We start from the raw sequence: 21,570 nt of genomic DNA, 5'->3' as shown, positions 1-21,570 counted from the left end.
ATTTCCTTTGCTTTTTTTTTTTTTTTTTTGGCTAGGCAGTGAGGTTAAGTGACTTGCCCAGGGTCACACAGCTAGTAAGTGTTATGTGTCTGAGGCTGGATTTGAACTCAGGTCCTCCTGATTCCAGGACCTGTGCTCTATCCACTGTACCACCTAGCTGCCCCCACTGCCATTTCCTTTTCAACTCATTTTACAGTTGAGGACATTGAGGCAGACAAGGTTATGTAATTTGTCTAGGGTCACAGAGCTAGGTAATAAATATCTGAAGGAACATTCAAACTCAGGAAGATGAGTCTTTCTGACTACAGACCCTACCCTTTTATACAGTGTGCCACTTACCTGCCAACAATTAGATTTCTCCAATTTCTTAATAGATTTGTCCAAAAGTGAAATGGAATGTCTTTGGAGGGATGAATAGGGGGTTCTCCTTCATTTAAGGTCTTCAGGCAGAGGTCCTGTGACATGTAACAAGTAGGGGTTATTTTGAGGTATTGGTTGGACTAGATGACTTCTAAAGTTCCTTTTCACTTTGAAATTCTGTGATCCTGAGATTCTATGAAACAAGTAAGCCTTGCTTTATTTACCTCTTTATTGGAGTCTCCTTTACTTTGATTATAACTCCATAAAGAGAGATACTCTTTATGGAAAAGGCATGTCTATTCCTATTAAAAACTATTAAGTATTTGTGTGACAGTCATAGTTTTATTTTGGGGATGTTCTTTGATTAAGAAAAGATTTAAATGAGGCAGAATGTATTGATCACTGTTCATGACAATTTTAGAGTACTTACATTACAGAATTTTTTGTACTGTATTTATGAGAAATGCATTCAATATAGAGAATAAAATGTGTTTTGAGATAGCCCAGCCTATTTCATTATTTACATTTCTTACACGAAAAGCAATGATGCAATCTATTGTCTTGCTTTTCCTGATTAATAATGTTTCTTTAACCTCATTGTTATAAATGGTAATTTGTTAATAATATGTACAGTTTCCTTGACTGTTTTATTTAACTTCTAAGTTCTTACTCCAAGAATTCATTGAAGTATGCATATAGTTCTGGGTTTTGGAAGGTTATGCTACCACTGAACAAGCTCTTTGGCTAATTCCTGCTGAAACCAAAAGGTTTTAGAGTATAGTACTTTCACAATTCGCTATATTCAGAGGTCTAACCTAATTTAGTGTGAAGTATCTTATCATTTGAAGGTTGTTCATCAGACAAATAATTCTTTTTTTTTTTTTGGCCATAAGAGCTCATGAAAATTATCTATTCACTTATTGAGTTGCGATCTATATTACTTGTGGGAGAACTGTTGGCAAGGGAGCAAGGGGGAATAGATAAAATTAGATTTTGTTGAAGTATGGAAGATTTTTTTTTATATGCAGCATATTTTATAGGGAATCCACATTATCTACTATACCGATTGCTGTGAATAAAGTCTAGGAATACTCAGTTCTAGTTTAGACTTTGAAAAAGTATCCATAATCTTTAGATTCCCTGTCTCACTTTTTTTTTTAAATCTGCAAAATAAAGTGAGAGCTCTCTGCTTAACTTTCAAAGATGATTATACAGGGATTCCTACAGAAATTATATACAAAGGATTTATTTTACTCACCTTGTTACACATCTATACTTGAAGTTATGGCTAATTTGTTCTTAACATTTTTGAAGTCAGATATTATGTGCACTTAAAAAGATATCTTTTGTTTAGGCGGTTCAGGGACGGTCTATCACTCAACAAGACAGAGATCTCAGAGTTGATTTAGGATTTCGAGGAATGCCAATGACTGAGGAACAGCGACGTCAGTTTAGTCCAGGTCCACGCACAACGATGTTTCGGATTCCTGAGTTTAAATGGTCTCCAATGCACCAGAGGCTTCTCACGGACTTGCTATTTGCTTTAGAAACAGATGTACATGTTTGGAGGAGGTAGAAATATTTCTTTGGAATAAATAAAACAATATTCATTTTAAAACAAACTATTTTATTAAAAGTATAAATTGATAGCATATATGGGTAGGATTGATTGAACCCCATATTCAAAATTTATGAAGTATTATTAAAATGATATATATTATGCACATAACTATTTATTCCATAGTTATAGACCAAGGGATTAGATCAGAATCTTAGATCTTCAGACAGGTCTTGTTTTTTCTTTTTTGTATACTAAGGAGAATGAAGAAAGAAATGCATCTTTTAGACAGCTCAGGAGAATTTATGTGTTAACTTAAATTACTGTTGTAATTAAATCATGTGAAAATGTTTAGATGAATTAAAAGATAAGCCCATAGCTAATATTTTAGAGCTCTTCTTATCAAAATAACATATATCAATTTAGATATAATTTCTTCATAAGAAAACTAACTCGAAATAAGTTAACACAGTCTTTGTTTTCTAGTATCAATTTCTCATGATAAACATGTTGACATAACAATTTTGAATTAGCTTTTGCACTTATTTTTATGGCTGTGATGCTCTACATATTTTTATTATTGTATACTTTCTAAAAAATAAAAATGTGCCAAGCAGTTTTTTTTTTCTTAAAATAAGCTCATCTTTTAAAGTTACCAGTACTCATATTTTATTCAGTTGAGTTCAGACCATGTTTTGTTTATCCTTTGGCTATTCTGTTTGAGCATTAAGTGTCTAGGGGTGGTACATTGACTTTTTCAGGATCTTGGGATATAGTCAAGTATTGATATATGTATCATTGTATGGAAATCACTGGCCTTTTTTTTTTTATCAAACAGTGACTTAATTTTCTCATTTTCTTCTCTAATCATTAATCAATCATTAAGTATTTTTATGTGCTTATTGTGTGTCAAGCATGTGGAATATAAAAATAACACGAAATATTCTATGCCATCAAGGACCTCACATTCTATTGGGGAAGACAAAAACAAGTTTATATAAAATATGTATAAAATCAATATAAGATAACTTTGCAAGGAAGGGCACTAGGAGCAAATGCTTTATGTACAAGGTGGTACTTGATCTTATTCTTGAAGAAAACAAATGATTTACAGAGTTAGATGTGTGGAGAGAGTTGTTTCTAGGGTTGAAGGACAGCCAGTAGACACATTTAAAGAGTGGAGATGGAATTATGTAAGAAATACCAAGTGTAGTTTGTCTGATGTTAGGAGGCATGTGACACTAGGCCTAAGGCTTTAGATGCCAAAAAGAGTTTGTATTTTATAATAGAAACAGTAAGTAGTCTTTGTCATTTCAGTGCCTACTATGTATAAAACATTGTGCTATGAGACCTAATCAGTGGTTTTTGAAACTGACTCACATGGGGATCAAAATCTATTAATTTAGCTGCATATTATTAATTATCTGTGCTGTCTGCATGCCATGAATAAAACTGACTGAAAGGTGGAAAATTCTGTTCTTAATCAAACATTTGTTTTGTCTATGTAACCCCAATTACCTTGACTTTTTAAAAACAAATTGATGAAATTAGCTACTTGTCTGGTATCTATAGTCCATAGGAAAAATATCTATAGTTGTTGCACTTGTGTACTTTTAAACTTAAGCCATAGATTATATTTTTGTTCAGGTGTTCCTTTTTAATAAAGGGGCAGATAATTTAGATTTCTTTTGATGCTCATAATTTATATATATTTTTGGCTTATAATAAAGCAATATTGTAATTTAATTTTAGATACAGTATATATTTCCAATTAAGTAGTAAGCTTTAGTTATAAAGTAGTGTAAAAGTATAAAACATGTGTTTTTCCCTAAATAAGTTTGTGTTCATTCATGAGTTTTTTCCCGTTTTTTTGTAGCCATTCCACAAAGTCTGTAATGGATTTTGTCAATAGCAATGAAAATATTATTTTTGTACACAACACAATTCACCTCATTTCTCAGATGGTAGACAACATCATCATTGCTTGTGGAGGAATTTTACCTTTGCTCTCGGCTGCTACATCTCCAACCGTAAGTACAATACTTCCATCTAGTGGCCGTAGTCTAAAATTATACCACTATGAGCTTTTCTGTAGTGGTCTCTGCTACAAATGAATGAGCTTTCTATGTATGCTTTTGTCTTATAAATTTTGTTAGCTTAATAAATTAAGTAAATACTTTAATTTTTAAATTTTGTTGTTTGAAATCCAAGCTCATTGTTTCATTAATTGTGTTCTGTACATGACAGAAAATAGAAATTTTTGAAAAGTCATCATAATTTAAGTTACAAATGCAAGTTCTAATGGAGAACTGCTTGAAATGATATTCATAAATACAATAACAGGAAGAATTATGTTTAGAGACTTCTCATAATTTTTCTATAGTGTTACACATGTTCAAAGATAGTAGTAAATCATTTTACAAATGTAACCAAGCTATTTTCATATGAAAGAACTATTGGCAAAGCTAACTTTTGGTCCAGTCTCTTGGTAAATGAATTCTTTAATACTCTCTCATATTTTCTGAATTTTCAAGCATCTCCAAAGTCTGATATTTAAATAATGTAAAGTTATCTCATTGACTGAAAGACCTTCACACACTTAAATCCTAGTTGAATTACTTCTAGTAACTGCTTGCAATGATATAAATATAATAATAGGGAAGAACTATGATTAGAGACTTCTCATTTTTTCCATAATGTTACATATGTTCAGAGTTGCTAATAAATCATTTTACAAATAGAATCAAGCTGATTTTGTATGAAAGAACTGTTGGTAAAACTATCTTTTGATTCAGTTTCTTGGTAAATGAATTCTCTCATGCTCTCTCATATTTTCTGAATATCCAAGCGGCTCCAGTCTGATATTCAAAATAATGTAAAGTTATTTCATTGACTAGAAGAGCTTCACACACTTGAAAAATCCTAGTTGAATTACTTCTAATACCAAGGTTCAATGGAGCTTTACTTACATTTTTTACATACATTTTAGTGTTGTGTACACTTCTTTTTTCTCCACACTGTATGTAATTATGTGCTGTTAGTAAAATATGAATTTAAAAGGCATATGTAATTTGTAATTTTATGTGTACAAAAAGTATATCAACTATCTTTATTTTACAATTAATACATACCTACTTATTTCAGAATTAAGTTACAGATTCTGCCAACCTGGATGAGGAAGGCTAGGATTGTTTCTACTTGCATGTTCTTTTTGGTATATCAGAAACCCTTTGGACACATCCCTGCCAAAAGGCCTTTGTTGTTGTGGTGGTCGTCGTGCTTTTACTGTTCCCATGTGTCTCCTATTGTTTTTGTAGGAAACCATTTCATGGCTATTCCCCATGTCAAATGGTTTTTACTATCATAATTATTAATAATAATTGAGATAGAATGACATAATGGATAGAAAATGGGCCTTGGACTCCAGAAGACTTTGACCACGTACAAGTTGTGATTCTGGGCAAGTCACATAAGATCTCAGCCCTCCCAAGCAATTTTCAAACTAGAAGTTTCAGGACAGACACGGTTTTCATTGGTAGAGGCAATTCCTTATAATATTATGCTAATCAGATCTAATCTGGCTGGAAGTGGGGAGGAGGGACACATGACATTTATATAGCATTTTAGTGCTTTGAGGGGAAGTTTTATTGTTGCATTTTGTTTTACACCACAGTCATTTCCCCTGACTTGTTCCCACCACCTTAAACCCTAGAGTTAGGAAGACATGAGTTCAAATCCTGCCTCAGACACATATTAGTTATGTGACCCTGAGCACGTCACTTATCTTTTGTCTGTTTTAGTTTCTTAACTGTAAAATAGGGATAATAACCTACCTCACAGGATTGTTGTGAAGTTAAAGGAGATCATATTTATAAATTGCTTACCACCATGCCTGGTACCTAGTAGGTGCTTAGTAATGGTTTGTTCCCTTCCTATCTTTCCCCTTTATAAGAAAGTAAAACATTTAAGCAAAGCCAACTGGGGCAATGGCTGTATCTTACAGTATATTCTGTGTTCCACATTTCTGTTTTCACTGCTCTCTATTTAGAGGAGGGAGATATATTTCATCATCATATAAGTTAGAAAATCTTCACTAGATCTATCTCTCCCCACTAGCTGTCATCCTCCTTTTAGTGGTAAAACTCTTTGAGAAGGCTGTCTACCATAGGTACCTCTACTTCTTTTCCTGTCATTTGCTTTTTGACTCTTTAGTTTTACATCTCCAACTGACTATTAGACATCTCTGCCTGAATGTCTTGTAAACACCTTAAACATTTTAAACTCACCATGTCCAAAACTGAACTCATTGTCTTTCTCTCTTCTCTTTTTCTAACTTCCCTATTACTCTTGAGGGCACCACTATCTTCCCAGTCATCCCCACCTAAGTGTTGTACTTTACTTTCTCACTTTCTCACACCTCTCCCTTACATATTCAATCAGTTGTCAAGTCCTGTCATTTTTACCTTTGCAGCACCTTTCTTATATGTTCCCTTCTGTCTTCTGATACTGCCACCACCCTAGTGAAAGCCATCATCACCTCAGGTTTTGACAACTGCAGTAACCTGCTAGTTGATCTTTCTGCCTCAGATCTCCCTATTCCAGTCTGTCCTCCACTCAGCTATAAAACACATCTTCCTAAAACACAAGTCTAAATATGTCACTGCCCTATTCAAAATACTGGCTCCAGGTTACCTCCACGATCAAATAAAAAAAATCCTCTGTTTGGTTTTTAAAGCGCTTTATAACATAATCCCCTCCTACATTTTCAGTCTTTTTACTTCTTACTTTCTGTCCTCCACATACCCTGTGATCCAGTAACAATGCAATCTCTGGAATCTGGATATTTTCACTGGCTCTCTTCCATGCCTAGAACATTCTCTCTCTCCTCTTCTCTGCTTCTTCGCTACCTTGGCTTCCTTCAAGTCCCAACTAAAATCTCATCTTCTGGGTGGGATCTTAGTGCCTGTCTTCTGAGATTGTCTCCAGTTTTATACTATATATACATATACACATATACATATATACGTATATCCTATTTGTATATAGTTGCTTGTAAGTTATTTCTACCATTTGACTGTTTTTGAGAGCAGTTTATTTTTACCCTTTCCTTGTATCCCCAGTGCTTAGCAAAGTCCCTGGGACATGGTAGGCTCTTAATAAGTGTTAGTTGACTGATTGAGTCATCTGTGACCAAATTTGAGTATAGATAATCAAATTTTGGCTGCCTTTTAGTGTTTTTGTTTACATTATTATAAGCATTGTGTAGATTGTTTTTCTGGTTATTTTTACTTCAGTTTTCAACAATTTGCACAAACCTCAGAATGCTTGCCTTCTGTATTTCTCACATTTATTACTTATACCACAGTAATATTTTGTTATATTCATATATTCGATTTGTTCAGTCATTTTTCAGTTGACAAGCATCCACTTTATTTCAAGTTTTTTGTAACAACAAAAACTGTAGCTATATTTTGGTGTATAATAGGAACTTCAACTCTAACTTTGATTTCATTGGGATAAATGCACAGTAGGGATATTGCTGGATCAAAGGATAGTAATACTTAAGTAACTTTTCTTGCATAATCCAAAGTTGTTGTTCACAGCTCACCAACTATGTATTACATGTGTTCTATCTTCTTCTAGTCCCATCAATATTTATTTTGATTATCTTTGCCACTTCGAGGGGTGTGAGGTTAAACCTCAGAGATATCATAATTATATTTACCCTTACTAATGATTTTAAACATTTTTTCATGTGATTCTTTATGGTTTGTGATTTTTCTATTTTTCATCTCTTTTGACCATGTATTGGGGGATGACTTTTAGTCATATTTTTTTTTGTCAGTTCCCTATATATCTTAGAAATCAGTTTGAATATTATATATATTTGCTGCAAACATTTTCCCTGTGGTTTGTTTCTCCTTTTTAGCTGCGTTGATTTTGTTTATGAAAAAAAAAAACTTTTAATATATTGAAAATTGTGCATCTTATCTTTAATGAGCTTTGTTCTTTGTTTGCTTACAAATTTCCTCTTTAGTTATGATTTTGAAAACCATAGCCTTCTATCCTCTCATAAACTTTTTATTAAGAAAAATGGCCTTTTTGTATTTTGGTCTCATAATTATTACAAGCTTTTTGTGCTATGTGGTACCAGATGCTGGTCTAAACTTTATTTCTGCCAATGTGAGTTCCAGTTTTCCTATCAGTTTTTTGTCTAATAGAGAATCTTTTTTTCAGTAGTTTGTGTACTAAAGTTTATTGAATATTGGACTCCATCTTTTGGTACTTTAAGTTTTGAAAAACAGATTATCTCATTTGATCCTCGCAGCAACTCAATGAAGTGCTTGCTACAGGTATGGTTATCCAGATTTTTCAGATGAAGAAACAGACTGAGAAAAGTTAAGTGATTTTTTTTCCTGGGTTTCCCGGATAATATGTGTCTTAGGTGAGATTTAAATGAAGATCTTCCTTACTCTTGTGCAACACCCTGTTCCCTATGACATGCATCATTATTTCAATAAATACTGCTACAAATTTAAAGATCTTTGATTTGCAACACTTTGATACCTTATTAAATGATCTTCACGTACTTCAATAATAAGGCCTCCATTTCTATCCCTACCTCCCTTTAAAAAAAAGTAATCATTTGGAAGCCAAAATTCTTGATTATTGGGTCCCGAGGCAACAAACAAAGAATTAAAAACCTTTTCAGTGTGGTAGGTTTAACCAAAGCTTGTATTCCCTTGGCATTGTCTTTGAGAATTTAAGATCACCTCTGTTCTGTGATAATACATCACTTAGACTAGGCCTTTAGTTTAAGTATTTCAAAGAAAGATTGTGAAGGTCATATGACCTCTGACTGCCAAAGTTTCTCAGTCTCTAATTCAATACCTAAAGTAGGGAAGTGCTTAGAAGGTATTCTCATAGATACAACTGTCTGTGGTCTTATAACAATACAGTGATAATTGTTTGAACCCTTTTGTTTTGTTTTGTTTTTCCCAGTTACCTCCCAGCATGGCCCCGTGCAGCAAATCTAAGTTTCCCTTATAACTTGGAACAATACAGAGACCCATAGATAAAGCCATCATGGAGGTTACTTGTAAGGTGCCCACTTAGAAATGCCAGCTCAGAACTTTTGTTTCTTTTTGCTTTGATGAAGTATCTGCAAAAAGTCCCAGAGGGATAGAAACTGGTGCTCTTTTTAGTATTCTTCTCAGCCATAGGTGCCTTTCTACATTCATACTCAACTGCCTTGCTCCCATAATTGTGGTCATAAAAATTATAGTTTCTGTTAGTTGTTAGGGAAACTTTTTTGCAATGTACCAGCATTGGTGGAAGGCAGCTTGTTTTCCTTTCCTTCCTCCTTTTAGCCCATGATGTGCAAGCTAGAGAAGCACTGCCACTGCCATTTAACACCCTATTAGGAAAGCATGTGGCCAGGGAGAAAAGAACACAAACCACAACCAATCATTATAAGGACAACTGAAACATGATAGGAACAGGGAAGCTGTGAATAAAGAACTAATTGATAGAAGGAGAAAAGTAATGGAGTATTTACTGAGTAGGCCTGCTACAACATCTTTTCTCTGCAACTTCTGATTCTAATGCAGCAGACATGATTTCTTACCAGGGTTAACAGAATTTTTAAAAAATTGACTAACAGCAAAATTTTTAAAATATGCATATTTAAATATGTGTTGATATAGATCTCTTTTTATAGTTATATATATTATATATATGTATATGTGTGTATGTATGCACACACACACACATACACATATATGGTGTACCTACAATCTTTGTTTATAAGTTTATAAGCTGTTGAAGCTTAAAACTACACAAAGACTTTTGGGATACCCTATATATGTCTTTTAAAACCACTGGGATGCTTTAGAACTAAGCTGAAACACCAAAAACTGATCAAATGACTGCCCCATCATTTCCTTCTGAATCTTATTTTTTTTCCTTTATAACAAAACTGCTGTTTTAACCTCACTTGTTTTTTCCTATTTTAGTATCTTCTTTCACTTTACCCTTTAATAATGAAAAACAGAAATAAGAGCATTAGGCAGTACAAGAAAAATTTTTAAGAAAAAAAGTTCATGGAAATAGAATAAAATGCACCTATATAGTCAGTTATAGATTACAGCAACTATTCACTGAATGTTTGACATTGTGGAAATAATTCAATTTAATTCCATATTTATTAAGTACCTAATATGTGCAAGGCATTGTGCTAGTTGTTGAGGATATACTGAGGGAAAGCTAAAATACTACCTGTCCTGAGGAACTTATATTCTACTGGAAGAATAAAGCATGTACAAATTTAGCAGAATAAAAAGTTATAACATTGCAAAGTAATTTCAAGAAGGAACGTGCACTAAGAGTATATATTTATGGTCACATAAAATGAAATGACTTACTAATTCAATTTTAAAAGTTGTTTTAAATAATTGTGCAGTCCATATGTGGAGTATAATGGTCAGAGTTGACAATTATAAATCAGTCACTTCAAAGTTTACAAAATGATCAGTGTAAAATTATGTAATTTTATCTTTTCATTAGCCCTGTTTGATAGGCACAAACAGGTGTCTCTATTCCATTAATGTTTTATCTTGAAGGATGTTTAAGTGATTTGTTTATCATTGGTCAAATTTTTAACGCAGTGTTCCGTTGAGTCAAAATCAAGTATTCCTCCTGTTACACCTTAAGTTGAAGGCATATTAACTAATGTTAGAGTATCATATTAAAATAAAAAGTTATTCTATAAATAAATGTATAGTTAAGCTGTCCAGGGGTGTCGTGACAATCAAATGAGATAATATTTGTAGAAAATGTGCTTAGCACAGTGTCTGGCACATAGTTGGCACTAATTAAATGCTTATTCCATTTGTTTTCTTTTTCTTTCCTAAAAAGAAATTTTTTAAGGAGCTTGTGATTTTAAAATCTCTGTTCCTGAGACAATCCTCTTTGTTCCGTAGGCCATGTTGCAAAATGAAAAATATTTAAAATTTTAGCAGTTGGATATGATTATATTTAATCATTTTTGTCAGTGTGCCTTTGGAACTTACTCTGTTGAAAAAGACTACTCAAAAATATAGCCCTATAATCCATAAATGAGAATATAAGAGTATTAAAAATTGTATATTGTATATTCAAATGCTTAAATGGAACTGTGATCTGAATTTAGAAGTTCCTTCCATTGATGTAGATCTCAGGCCGTCTATGCCTGTTGACCCTGTGAGACTACTATTCATGTGCTCCTTAAAGATGGCCATAAAGGCTTCTCCCAACATTCTGGAGTCTTTGCTCACAATTTCTCCCAGTATCACGAGGGCACCAGTAAAGCATTCTGGCCATTTTTGTGGTCATCCCCCAGTCTTGCCACATGACCATATCATCTTTTTCTGTGATATGATTCCTTGATGACATCTTTTATTCTTGTTCTTCAGAAATCCTTATTGTTTATATGTTGTTATAATCTTCTTATCCCCCCCCTTTTGTTACCCTCTATATGATAATCACCTTTAGATATTTAGTTTTAATAATTTAGAATCAGTTTTATTTAAAAAGTGATTTTACATAATACCAGCAATAGATTACTTTAAAATTAATTTTTTCTGATGAAATAATCACACAATGAAATATTCTCAAGTTTTAAGATATTAATAGTATTAGAAATACCTCATTTTTTTAGTTTGTAATATTTAAAGTTATTAAGATTTTCTTTACAACAATCTTGCAAGATGGATAAAATAAGGATTTTTACTCTTTCTATAGATGAGGAAGCTAGGTCTTAGAAAAATTAAAGTGACTTGAACATGACCACATGTACTAAAATTCCTAGAATTTAAAGCTAGGTATCTTGACTATAAGTCAGTACTCTTTCCATTATATCAAATTCATGATAAATGATGTTTTAAATTAACATAAAATAATTAATAACACTAATGTTATATCTATATTAGTGGAAGGTTTATTTGTCCATATCATAAATATACTGATATATGTAGTCATTTTGGTTAAAGATATTTTTAATTCTTCCAATCTAATTCCTGCTTTAAATTTTTTACCTCACTGGATTGGTATTTGAAGCATTGATCTTGTTGTCCAAGTAGATTGCCATAGTAGTTAAGAATTTTGCTGTGGTAACTTTTACCGCTCTGTATCCCCCTATTTTTCAGTCACTTTGTCCATGGGATGCTGATAGTTGTGCCAGTTTCTCTATCTTAACTACTAACATCATAAGTAAATTACCTTAAAAAAAAATGCCACACTTTTCCTTTTTTTTTTGGTTTGAGTTTTATCTTACCCCATTTGAAGTCTATGTGAAACATCATCTGTACTGTTTGTAGACTTAGTTTTACTCTCTGCCTACTGAATTCTGTAGGGCTTTTGGTAAAATGTAATTTGAGACTACTAAAAGAAAGAAAAAAATAGAGAAGACTCTTTAAATTCAAGTTAAAGGTGCAGAAAACAGAAAAAAATTATGGGAAGTAAACAAGTGAATACAGAAAAATTAGAAGCCTATCAAACAATAAAATATATCATTAGCTATTATTAGGATTCTATAAATCCGTGGAGATTTACTTTTTAAAAAGAGTTCTAGCAGTGAGAACTCAATAATTCTTGAGAAGTTCTTTCCATTTTTTCAACAGCTGTTAGGAAGAGGGTTTCTTTTTATTTTTTTTTAAATATAATGAGCTGATTTACTTTTCTGAAATTTCTACCCTTTTATTGATTCTAGTTCTTCATTTAGGAGACAAGAAATCTAATCCTTCTTACACATTGTGTATTTTTTCAGTTATTTAAACATATCTATGCTAAATGATATAATTTTGACATGGGAAAATAATACGAAGACCTATTTTTAGATAGCTGTTTTCTACTTCTCTCCAACAAAACGTTTAAAAGACCTGCAAAGAAATAATTAGATTGACTGTATGCCCTGGAGAGGGGGAGGCAGTCTAGGGGAAGGAAGGAGAGGACATGAAGCTGAATAAATGCTGGAGTTAAGATTGACTGGTCAATTGAGGCCTCTCATTTACCTTTCCTATTTTTTGCTGCAAATGATAATGAGTAATAATCAGCAACTAGCTGTAAAGGATAGATAAACAAAGGAATACATTATTTACAAATTGCATAATTCACAGAAATTAAGTTCACAGGATCTGTTATGTATAAGGAACTATACTTAATTCTTTTATATGAAGTCTCTGAATAAATGACAGTTGACTTCAACCATTCTGAATATTGGAATTTAAGAGCAAATGTTATGTAAGAGTTATAGCATGTTCTCTTTATCTGGAAAGTAATACATATATTTCTATCTTGGGCTTTCCTAAGAGTTTTATATTACAAGAGAAAAGGTAAGATAAAAGTATTGAATCCTGAGAAACTCTATACATATTGTCAGATACTTTTATGATCCCCCTGTGATAGGAACCAAAATAAAACTACTGATTTTATGTTCTGTTTATTTCTGTCTTAGAGTTGGCAATGGTAGCTTTAGCTGGTGGATTAAATATAATATCTACCTTCTGTGGCATTGAATGGGCCACATTATTCTCAGTGTGATTATTTTAAATGATTAATTCACCGTAAGATGTCATGAAAAGAAAATGTTTTTTTCTTTTCAAATTGCTGCCTATGATATTGGTTACCATGAGCAGAGAAGAGACCTAATGATATTCAAAATTGAGGTTATAATTAGTTAAATTTTTTTGTAATTTATGTTAAGAATTATAAAATGATGTGCTTGTGACAGTCCTAGAAGAAAAATTCAAGTTTCATCCCTTATGCAAAAACTTTTTTTTTCTGTTGTGAGAAAACGATTCCTGTTAATGGTATGAACCCAGAAGCGTATAAATTGGCTTCTACTCTAGTACATGGTCTAGTTTGGTAGGATAGACTCAGGAGGTTTGAGAAAATAATAACCTTGAATCCTTCTTGACATAGGCAAGTCAGGAATAAACTATCAATCTCCCCAAGTTATTTTATGCTTGGCTTTTGCAGAGAGATTATGTTAATGTTAAAGAATATCATTTATTTACTATATATTTCACTAGTACAGTACTAGGAAAGTGAACTATTTATTTGTAAAGTTTTACATGTGCATGATGATAAATATATGGATATACATACAGGAAAGGTAGTGTGGTGTAATAGATAGAGAACTGATCTTGGAGCCAGGAAGAAAGACCTGGGTTCAGGTCTCACCCCTTCCACATACTGACTGGATGACTTTAGTCAAATTGTAATCTCAGTGTCCCAGGCTACTCCCTGTGACTACAAGTACAGAGAAGTTTCTCATCGCCCCTGGTAGGAGAAAGTCTTTACAAGGAACCTCCTCCATCAATGAAATCACAGGTCCGTTCGTCCCCACTGCTACCCCTCCCCCAAATATCCATATATGTTGTCACTTGGGAAGAGTCTTTTTAATGGAAACAAAATACTAGTGGTATTTTAAAAGTATATTTTTTTCATTGAAAGTTTTTATTTCATGCAAGTGAACATTTTTGCTTTTAATAAAAATGTTATATAATTTCAAAATATTTGTGTTTCAATTTTACATTGTATTTTCATTTGATTTTAATATTTTTCTTTTTCTTGTATTGTTTTGATCTGTTGTCTGTTTTGTCTAATGCATGTCCAGGGTTCTAAGGTTAGTATTATTGCTGTAAATTTCAGTTTTTTAGTTTTAAATATTTATTATTTTTGACGTGGTTCTATTTTGAGTTGCCATATCATATATGCAACACCAAGGGATATCTTTGATATATTTGAAAGTTTAATGAAGATTATTACTTTACACTATATTATTTAACAGTTTATTATTTCTCACAAAGATCAAATTAAATATACCCCCCAAAATAATTCAGCCAAATAGCAAATCAAATGGTAACAGATTCTAGCTAAAGGAAGTTCACTAGAAAATGTAGTACCTTAGTGTTTTAAAAATAAACCTACTGAGAGGTAAATCAGATAATACTACTTTTTATTTCATTTATGTAAAGTTTTATCATGTGACCTTTTTAAAAAAGGCAATTTAAAGATATACTCATGTGCTTATTTTGCAGGAATGCATATATTAAGATATTTATTATACATCTTCATAATTAGGAATGGGTAATTATTCAACCCCAAATGAAATATTTTAAAATTAGAGTTCATTTTACTAAGTTCACTATATCCTCATAAAGCAACACTATTATAATGTAAGTATAATATAATATGTAGATGGCATTTTCTGTATAGATCAGACAATTTAGAAAGTAGTTCATACTGTTTGAAAATAAAACAATGGTCAGGTGTTTCTGCTCTTCATAGGAAATCAGTTACAAAAACTAGTTTCTGGGAGAAAGAACACAGTGGAAAGAATACTCACTGTAGTCAAAGGACCTGAGTTTTAAGATATGACATTTATTACCTTTGTGACCTGGTGCAAATCATTTCATCTCCAGATGCCTCGTTGTCTTCATCTCTAAAATGATTGGGTTACACTAGATTACTTCTGAGATCCCTTCTAGCTCTAAATCTGTAATGCTGTGGTGGTCATCTTCCTCCTCTTCCTCATCATTCCTTTTTGTATAGCTGTCTAAGGTTTATAAAATGTTTTTTTAACAACGAATTTTTGAGGCAGATGTTGTTCAGTTGTTTCAGTCATGTACAAGCCTTTGTGACACCATTTGGGGTTTTCTTGGTAAAGATACTGGAGTGGTTTGCCATTTCTTTCTCTAGCTCATTTTACAGATGAGGGAACTGAGGCAGACTAGGTTAAATGACTTGCCCAGGATTATACAGCTAGTAAATGTTTGAGGCCAGATTTGAACTCAGGAAGATGTCTTCCTGATGCTAAACCCAATGCTTTATCACTGTGCAACCTAGCTACCCCTTGAGGTAGATAGTTCAAGTATTTTTGACTCTCTTTCACTGAGAAGGAAACTGTAGTGCAGCTCTGAGGAAGTAAATGACTTGTCTATTATCTTGCATGTAGTATTTATTCAAGGCATGATTCAAGTACAGACATCTCAGTTTCAAGTCTAAGATCTTATTTATTACATTGTTTTATATCTCTTGTAGAATATGAAATTTTTGCTTTTCCTTTTAAGTTTTTATATCATAAAGTGAAATAATTGTTCATTAGTTAATATATAAAGTGTATAGTAGTGAATTCTTAAAATAATTTAATTATGAAATAGTTAATATATGTAGATAGTAAGAAAAGCACTTAACTAAATGAAAGGTTTTATGGTAACTAGCATTTGGATTTTTGTAGCATGTCTGAGTTTTTAATCTCATTGGTTTGCATAATATTCTAATTTGAGATAAAGATATACTTCAAACACCTAAACAAAAATTTTAATATAATATTTAAAACTGCTTCCTCATTGTATACTGATTCCATGAGCTAAGTCAGTAGCTGCACAAGAAAAACTGTCATAATGAGTGCATTTTAGAGAGTAGAATTTCATTCTAGTTTTGATAGAAGAAAAATAGTTTGAATGAAATAAAATAAGTTTTTAACTATCAGTTCAATACTAATTTTACTGTTTTATCAAGACAGATGAAAGCATTTCTCTTACCTATATGTCATCTCTTACTTAGCAGGTAGGCAGTTCCTAATATGAGATGTTAAGAAGATGGAACAGAATAGTTATGTAGATTTACAACAAAATGAATTTAATCATTCTATTTGTTATGAAGCATTTGCAGAAAATTCAAATGGTAGAATTTTTGTTTATAAAACATTACTCTTTTAAGCTCCTTGAAGCATAGAGAAAATAGTAACACATCATAGATTTTGCAGCATGGAAAACTAATAGTAAAAAAAAATAGCATGTGGACTTACTTTCTTTTTGAGTTGAAACTTATTTATAAAACCATGAAGTGACCACATTTTAACAACTTCAGAGTACAGAAAACCTTTTGGTACTTGGGGAAAAAAAAGTAAATATCATCATAATACTTTAATAAAACTGTGTTTCACCAAGTTCAGAATTTCACTGGTTCTCTTTTTGTTGTATCTTTTGCATTATAGGAGTAAACACTTTGCATATGCTAATCTTACAGTTGAGTTGTACTTATGCAAATATTTAGTAGTGTCATCCATATCCAAATTTGGCATGAAATTAATATACTTTATGGATAAGCATTTTGTATTTTTGTATCAGTGCAAGTTATTAGTTAATTCATTTGTCAGAACATTTTTTTTCCATTGTCATATTATTTAACTTAGAGTTATTTTAAAAAAAAAATGGCCGAAACGCTTTTTGTTATAGAGATTGTGAACCTAAGAGCAAATAGCAGTTTTTATTTTTAATTATGAACAAAGGCCATAATTTCAGTTTTTTCTTATTATAATAATTTTGAAATTCAAATTCACTTTTAAGAAATACAAATTCTAATAATAACAGAATGAACTTTAAGGCAACTGATTTGTTTTTTTTTTATACTCAGGTTGTGATTATTATAAAAGTAATTGATCATGCTATCATCAATTTTATAGATTTTTGAAAATGTAATATGCTAAATCCTTATTGATTGAAATACTGAGTTTTTAATAATGGATTGCATACAAAACTTATAGTTAACTACTACTTCTTTTAAAGACGGAATTGGAAAATATTGAAGTGACACAAGGCATGTCAGCTGAGACAGCAGTGACTTTCCTCAGCCGACTGATGGCTATGGTTGATGTCCTGGTGTTTGCCAGCTCTCTAAATTTTAGTGAGATTGAAGCTGAAAAGAACATGTCTTCTGGAGGTTTAATGCGACAGTGTTTGAGGCTTGGTAAGTCTAGTGCTTTTTAAGTAACTACTTATGCATTGATTGGTGTTTTAAAACTCATTACTTATAGCACAGTTATATTACAAATTGGCCTTTTTTGGAAATGTGATAACATTATTCTTGTGGTACTTCAAATTTATTAAGATTTTAAAATAGAATAAAACTATTACTCAGATTTGGTAGATTTGGGCTGGTTAAATTACTATGAAATATTTAAAGTTTTTCAGACTTCATAGCATTTAATTATTTTCTACTAAAATGATTTATTGGAGATTCATGTCTGAACCCTGTTTAAGTGCAATAATGAGTCAGGTTTTCTGGGTTAAAAAAATATGGTGAGGCTGGTCTTTAGGCATAAAACATCCAAAGGCAAAAATGGATTGTGTTGGATTCACTATCCCTTATAAGCCTAGAATATGCTTTCTAGGTTTTTACAAAGCAGAGAAGATTTATCACTAGAAAATCTTATGCTATCATAGCAGTTGGATCTGGGTTTATTTTTAGAAGGAATCATTCATTCCTAGTGGGTAAAAATATCATTGCTTTATTTTTAAATGGGGCCAGGAGCCTGAGACAAAGGACATAATAACTTTATCAGCAGTACTCACACCAACTTAATTAATATTTGGGTCTGAGAGCATTGACTAAACAGTAGTGGGACAGAAAGGAAATTATGTACATTCTCTTTTATATCCATTTGAATAGATTGGAAGTCTTTACCCTGTCATCAGTTCTCTCTCACTTCACAGAAAGGAGTGAAGTTATAGAGAAATTCTTTCTCTCTATCAAAGAAGGGGTAAGGCCTTCCTTGGAGAATAATGACTTAGAGGCAACCTAGATGGGGTCAGAAGAACAGGACCAGACAGGAGAGGGATTTTTCCAGAGTAAAGAATGAATAAGATTTTAACCAAGCTGAGAGTTCTTCAAAAAAGTTTCCAGCTTGTGTCTTTGTTTTTTGGGGCTGTCTCTTTCTGCCCAGCATTTATGTTATGGCTCTTCACAGCTGTAAATTAAGGGGAAGGGAAAGGAATAGGTATTTTTATCATACTTAACTGTGGTAAGGCATTATGCTAAGCACTTTACAAACATTATCTCATTTGATACTCACAACAACCCTAAGAGGGATGTGCTGTCATTATCTCCATTTACAGATGAGGAAATTGAGGCAGAGAAGTTAAGTGACTGGCCCAGGATCATGCTAGTCTAATTAGTGTCTGAGGCCAGATTTGAATTCAGGCTTTCCTAACTCCAGGCCCAGCACTCTTTCTACCAGCTTGAACTGGTTCTGAAGCCTTACTTCTCTCTCCTTTTCATCCTTAGGACTCTGAGGAATGATCGATAGGCAGCTGTCCCTGATTATATTATGTGTGGTAGAAATAAGGCAGTATTACCTTGAAGAAAGGTATAGGGACTTGCATAGTTTTGTGAATCCTACTTACTCATTTTTGCTTGAGTGTAAAATATTAGGCTTGGTGTCATTTTAGTATTAAATGTTAAATTTATCTGAAACTAGAAACAGATTATTTTAAGAAATTGGTAGTTTTCTAATTAAAATGAACATATATCATTAAGGTTGTCCGATTCCATTTAACATTGTTGTTTTTAACTATAGTCATTGAAATAAATTAAGCAACTATTAACATTTTAACAAGCTACCAATGTATTTTTATTGATTCCTGTACTCTACTTATTTTAGTTTGCTGTGTTGCTGTGAGAAACTGCTTAGAATGTCGACAAAGGCAAAGGGAAAGGGTGAACAAATCTTCTCTTATCAGTAGTAAACCTCAAGAAGCTCCCCAAAGTGTGACTGCAGCAGCAACTTCAAAGGTAACTAAATTTTATTCTCATAAATAGTTATGTTTGTGATCTTTCTGAAAAGTAAGCCAAAGAAATGGGCAGAGAAAATCTGAAACTTTGTTGAAAAAGTAATTATCGAAATTGTTGATAATTTCTCACTTCTTTCTCTTATAACCTCCAACTCTAATCTCTTTCCTCTATGAGTGACACAATTTAGATTATCCAGCCCTACCTGTGCCTGAAGAAGAATCTCCTTTGCAATATTTCGACAAGCCTGCAATTGAAGATCTTCAGTTATGAGGAGTCTATTGGACTTGAAGCATCCCCTTCCAGTTTTTGACAACTTCATTCATTTTTTCTTTTATTGAACTGAAATCTATTTTTCAGGAACTCTGATTTCTTTTTCCTTAACTTTTGTCCCTGTTACGTCTTCCTTTCCCCATTCCCTTGGCAATCCAGGGCCAAATAGAACAAGACTAATCCCTCTTCTATATGATAGCTAGACACTAAAAATTCTAACAAATACAATCCATGTTCCTTCAGCAGATATTTGTCTATTCAGTCCTGTCACACTCTCAGTTGGCCTCCTTTGTATACTGTACAGTTTGTAATTATTCTGCAAGAATTTGTCTGTAAGCTGGTTAGTACAGAATAAGACAGTGGGACAATCACTTTCTTCATATCTATATTATTTTGATCTAAAGTTTGTGGAAATATTTTTAAAAGCCAATTCTATCTTTGTTCATAGGGTCAAAATATGAGGCAGTAGTTGAATTTCTTGAATGCTCCATTGATATCCTCAGGATAAAGATAATAAAAGAACTATAGGAGGCCCTATATATACCATAATATTTAAAGTAGCACTTTTTGTGGTAGCAAAAAACTGGAAAGGTAATGGACAGTCAGTGATTAGGAAATAATCTAACCAAATTGTCAGATATGAATGTTTTGGAATATTGTCGTGTTATAAGAAATGATGAGTGTGATGAGTACAGAGAAACTTAGAAAGAGTTAAACTAATGCAAAGTGAAGTAAGCAGAGCCAGGAAACAGTATTCCCAGTGATTACAATAGTGTAAATAGAAAGAATAGTAATCCTAAAAAAACCCAAGCTGAATATTGTGAAATTTAAAAAGAAATATCTAGTGAGATAAAAGATTTCAATCAGAAAACATTTTTAGAAAAGAACCACAGGAATATTTTCTACTTTATTGGAAGGTCACCGGTAGAAGAAAGATAATGATGAGAATTGTACAGTATGGAAAGATATGGAGAAGTTGTGACCTGTAGTGGTGGAGGGAGCATACACATTGATGAAATCACAGATTATGGGTGGATAGAGTGACAGACCTGAAGTCAGGAAGACTCATCTCTCTGAATTCAGATCTGGCCTCAGACACTTACTAGCTGTGTGATGCTTGGCAAGTTACTAACTCTGTTTGAGTTCCTCATCTGTGGGAAGGATATGGAGAAGGAAATGGCAAACCGCTTTAGTATCTTGGCCAAGAAAACCCCACATGAGGTCCCAAAGAGTTGGACATGACTGAAATGACTGAAGCAACAACGCATATTAACATTGCTAATACATAATTACCAAACAACATTGTTTGTGAATCTTTGAGGCAGATTTGACTAATCTCATTTATAAATTATTCTTAAGAAATTGCTTTAAGGGCAGCTAGGTGGAGCAGTGGATAAAACAGTGGGTTTGGAACCAGGAAGAGCTTGCCTTAGTCCTTCATCTGTAAAAATGACATGGAGAAGGAAGTAGCAAGCCACTTTAGTGTTTTTGCCAAGAAAACCCCAAATGGGGTCACAGAGAGTTAGATATGACCAAAACTACTCAACAACAACAACAAAGGAGAGCACAGGATTTGTGGTCAGAGCACATGGGTTTTAATCCCACCTCTGCCACTTAGTGACTGTGATTTTTGATAATTCACTTAACCTTCCTAGGCTTTGCTTTTCTCATTTGTAAAATGGATGCTTGGACTAGATGACCTCTAAGGCCTCTTCAGTTTTCAGACTGTGACCCTGTGATATTTTTGTTGGCAAGATATGGCTATA

General features: G+C 32.7%; 1 protein-coding gene across 5 annotated transcripts in view; it reads left to right on the top strand.

Annotated features, from left to right (window-relative positions):
• Window positions 1-21,570, top strand: part of NBEA (neurobeachin) — a 769,899-nt gene that overhangs the window by 223,082 nt on the left and 525,247 nt on the right. For 3 of the 5 annotated variants that reach the window (XM_027877685.1, XM_027877686.1, XM_027877684.1), the window contains exons 23-27: window positions 1,715-1,932; window positions 3,795-3,948; window positions 14,574-14,582; window positions 17,530-17,710; window positions 19,404-19,534. In XM_027877685.1, coding sequence (XP_027733486.1) covers window positions 1,715-1,932; window positions 3,795-3,948; window positions 14,574-14,582; window positions 17,530-17,710; window positions 19,404-19,534 — 693 coding nt within the window. The remainder of the gene's footprint in view (window positions 1-1,714; window positions 1,933-3,794; window positions 3,949-14,573; window positions 14,583-17,529; window positions 17,711-19,403; window positions 19,535-21,570) is intronic. The other 2 variants (XM_027877689.1, XM_027877687.1) reach the window with 1 other exon arrangement.

The sequence above is a fragment of the Vombatus ursinus genome, unplaced genomic scaffold (genome assembly GCF_900497805.2).
Source record: "Vombatus ursinus unplaced genomic scaffold, bare-nosed wombat genome assembly UNPS02014813.1, whole genome shotgun sequence".
Classification (NCBI taxonomy): domain Eukaryota; kingdom Metazoa; phylum Chordata; class Mammalia; order Diprotodontia; family Vombatidae; genus Vombatus; species Vombatus ursinus.
This window is presented reverse-complemented; position numbering and strand designations above follow the sequence as displayed.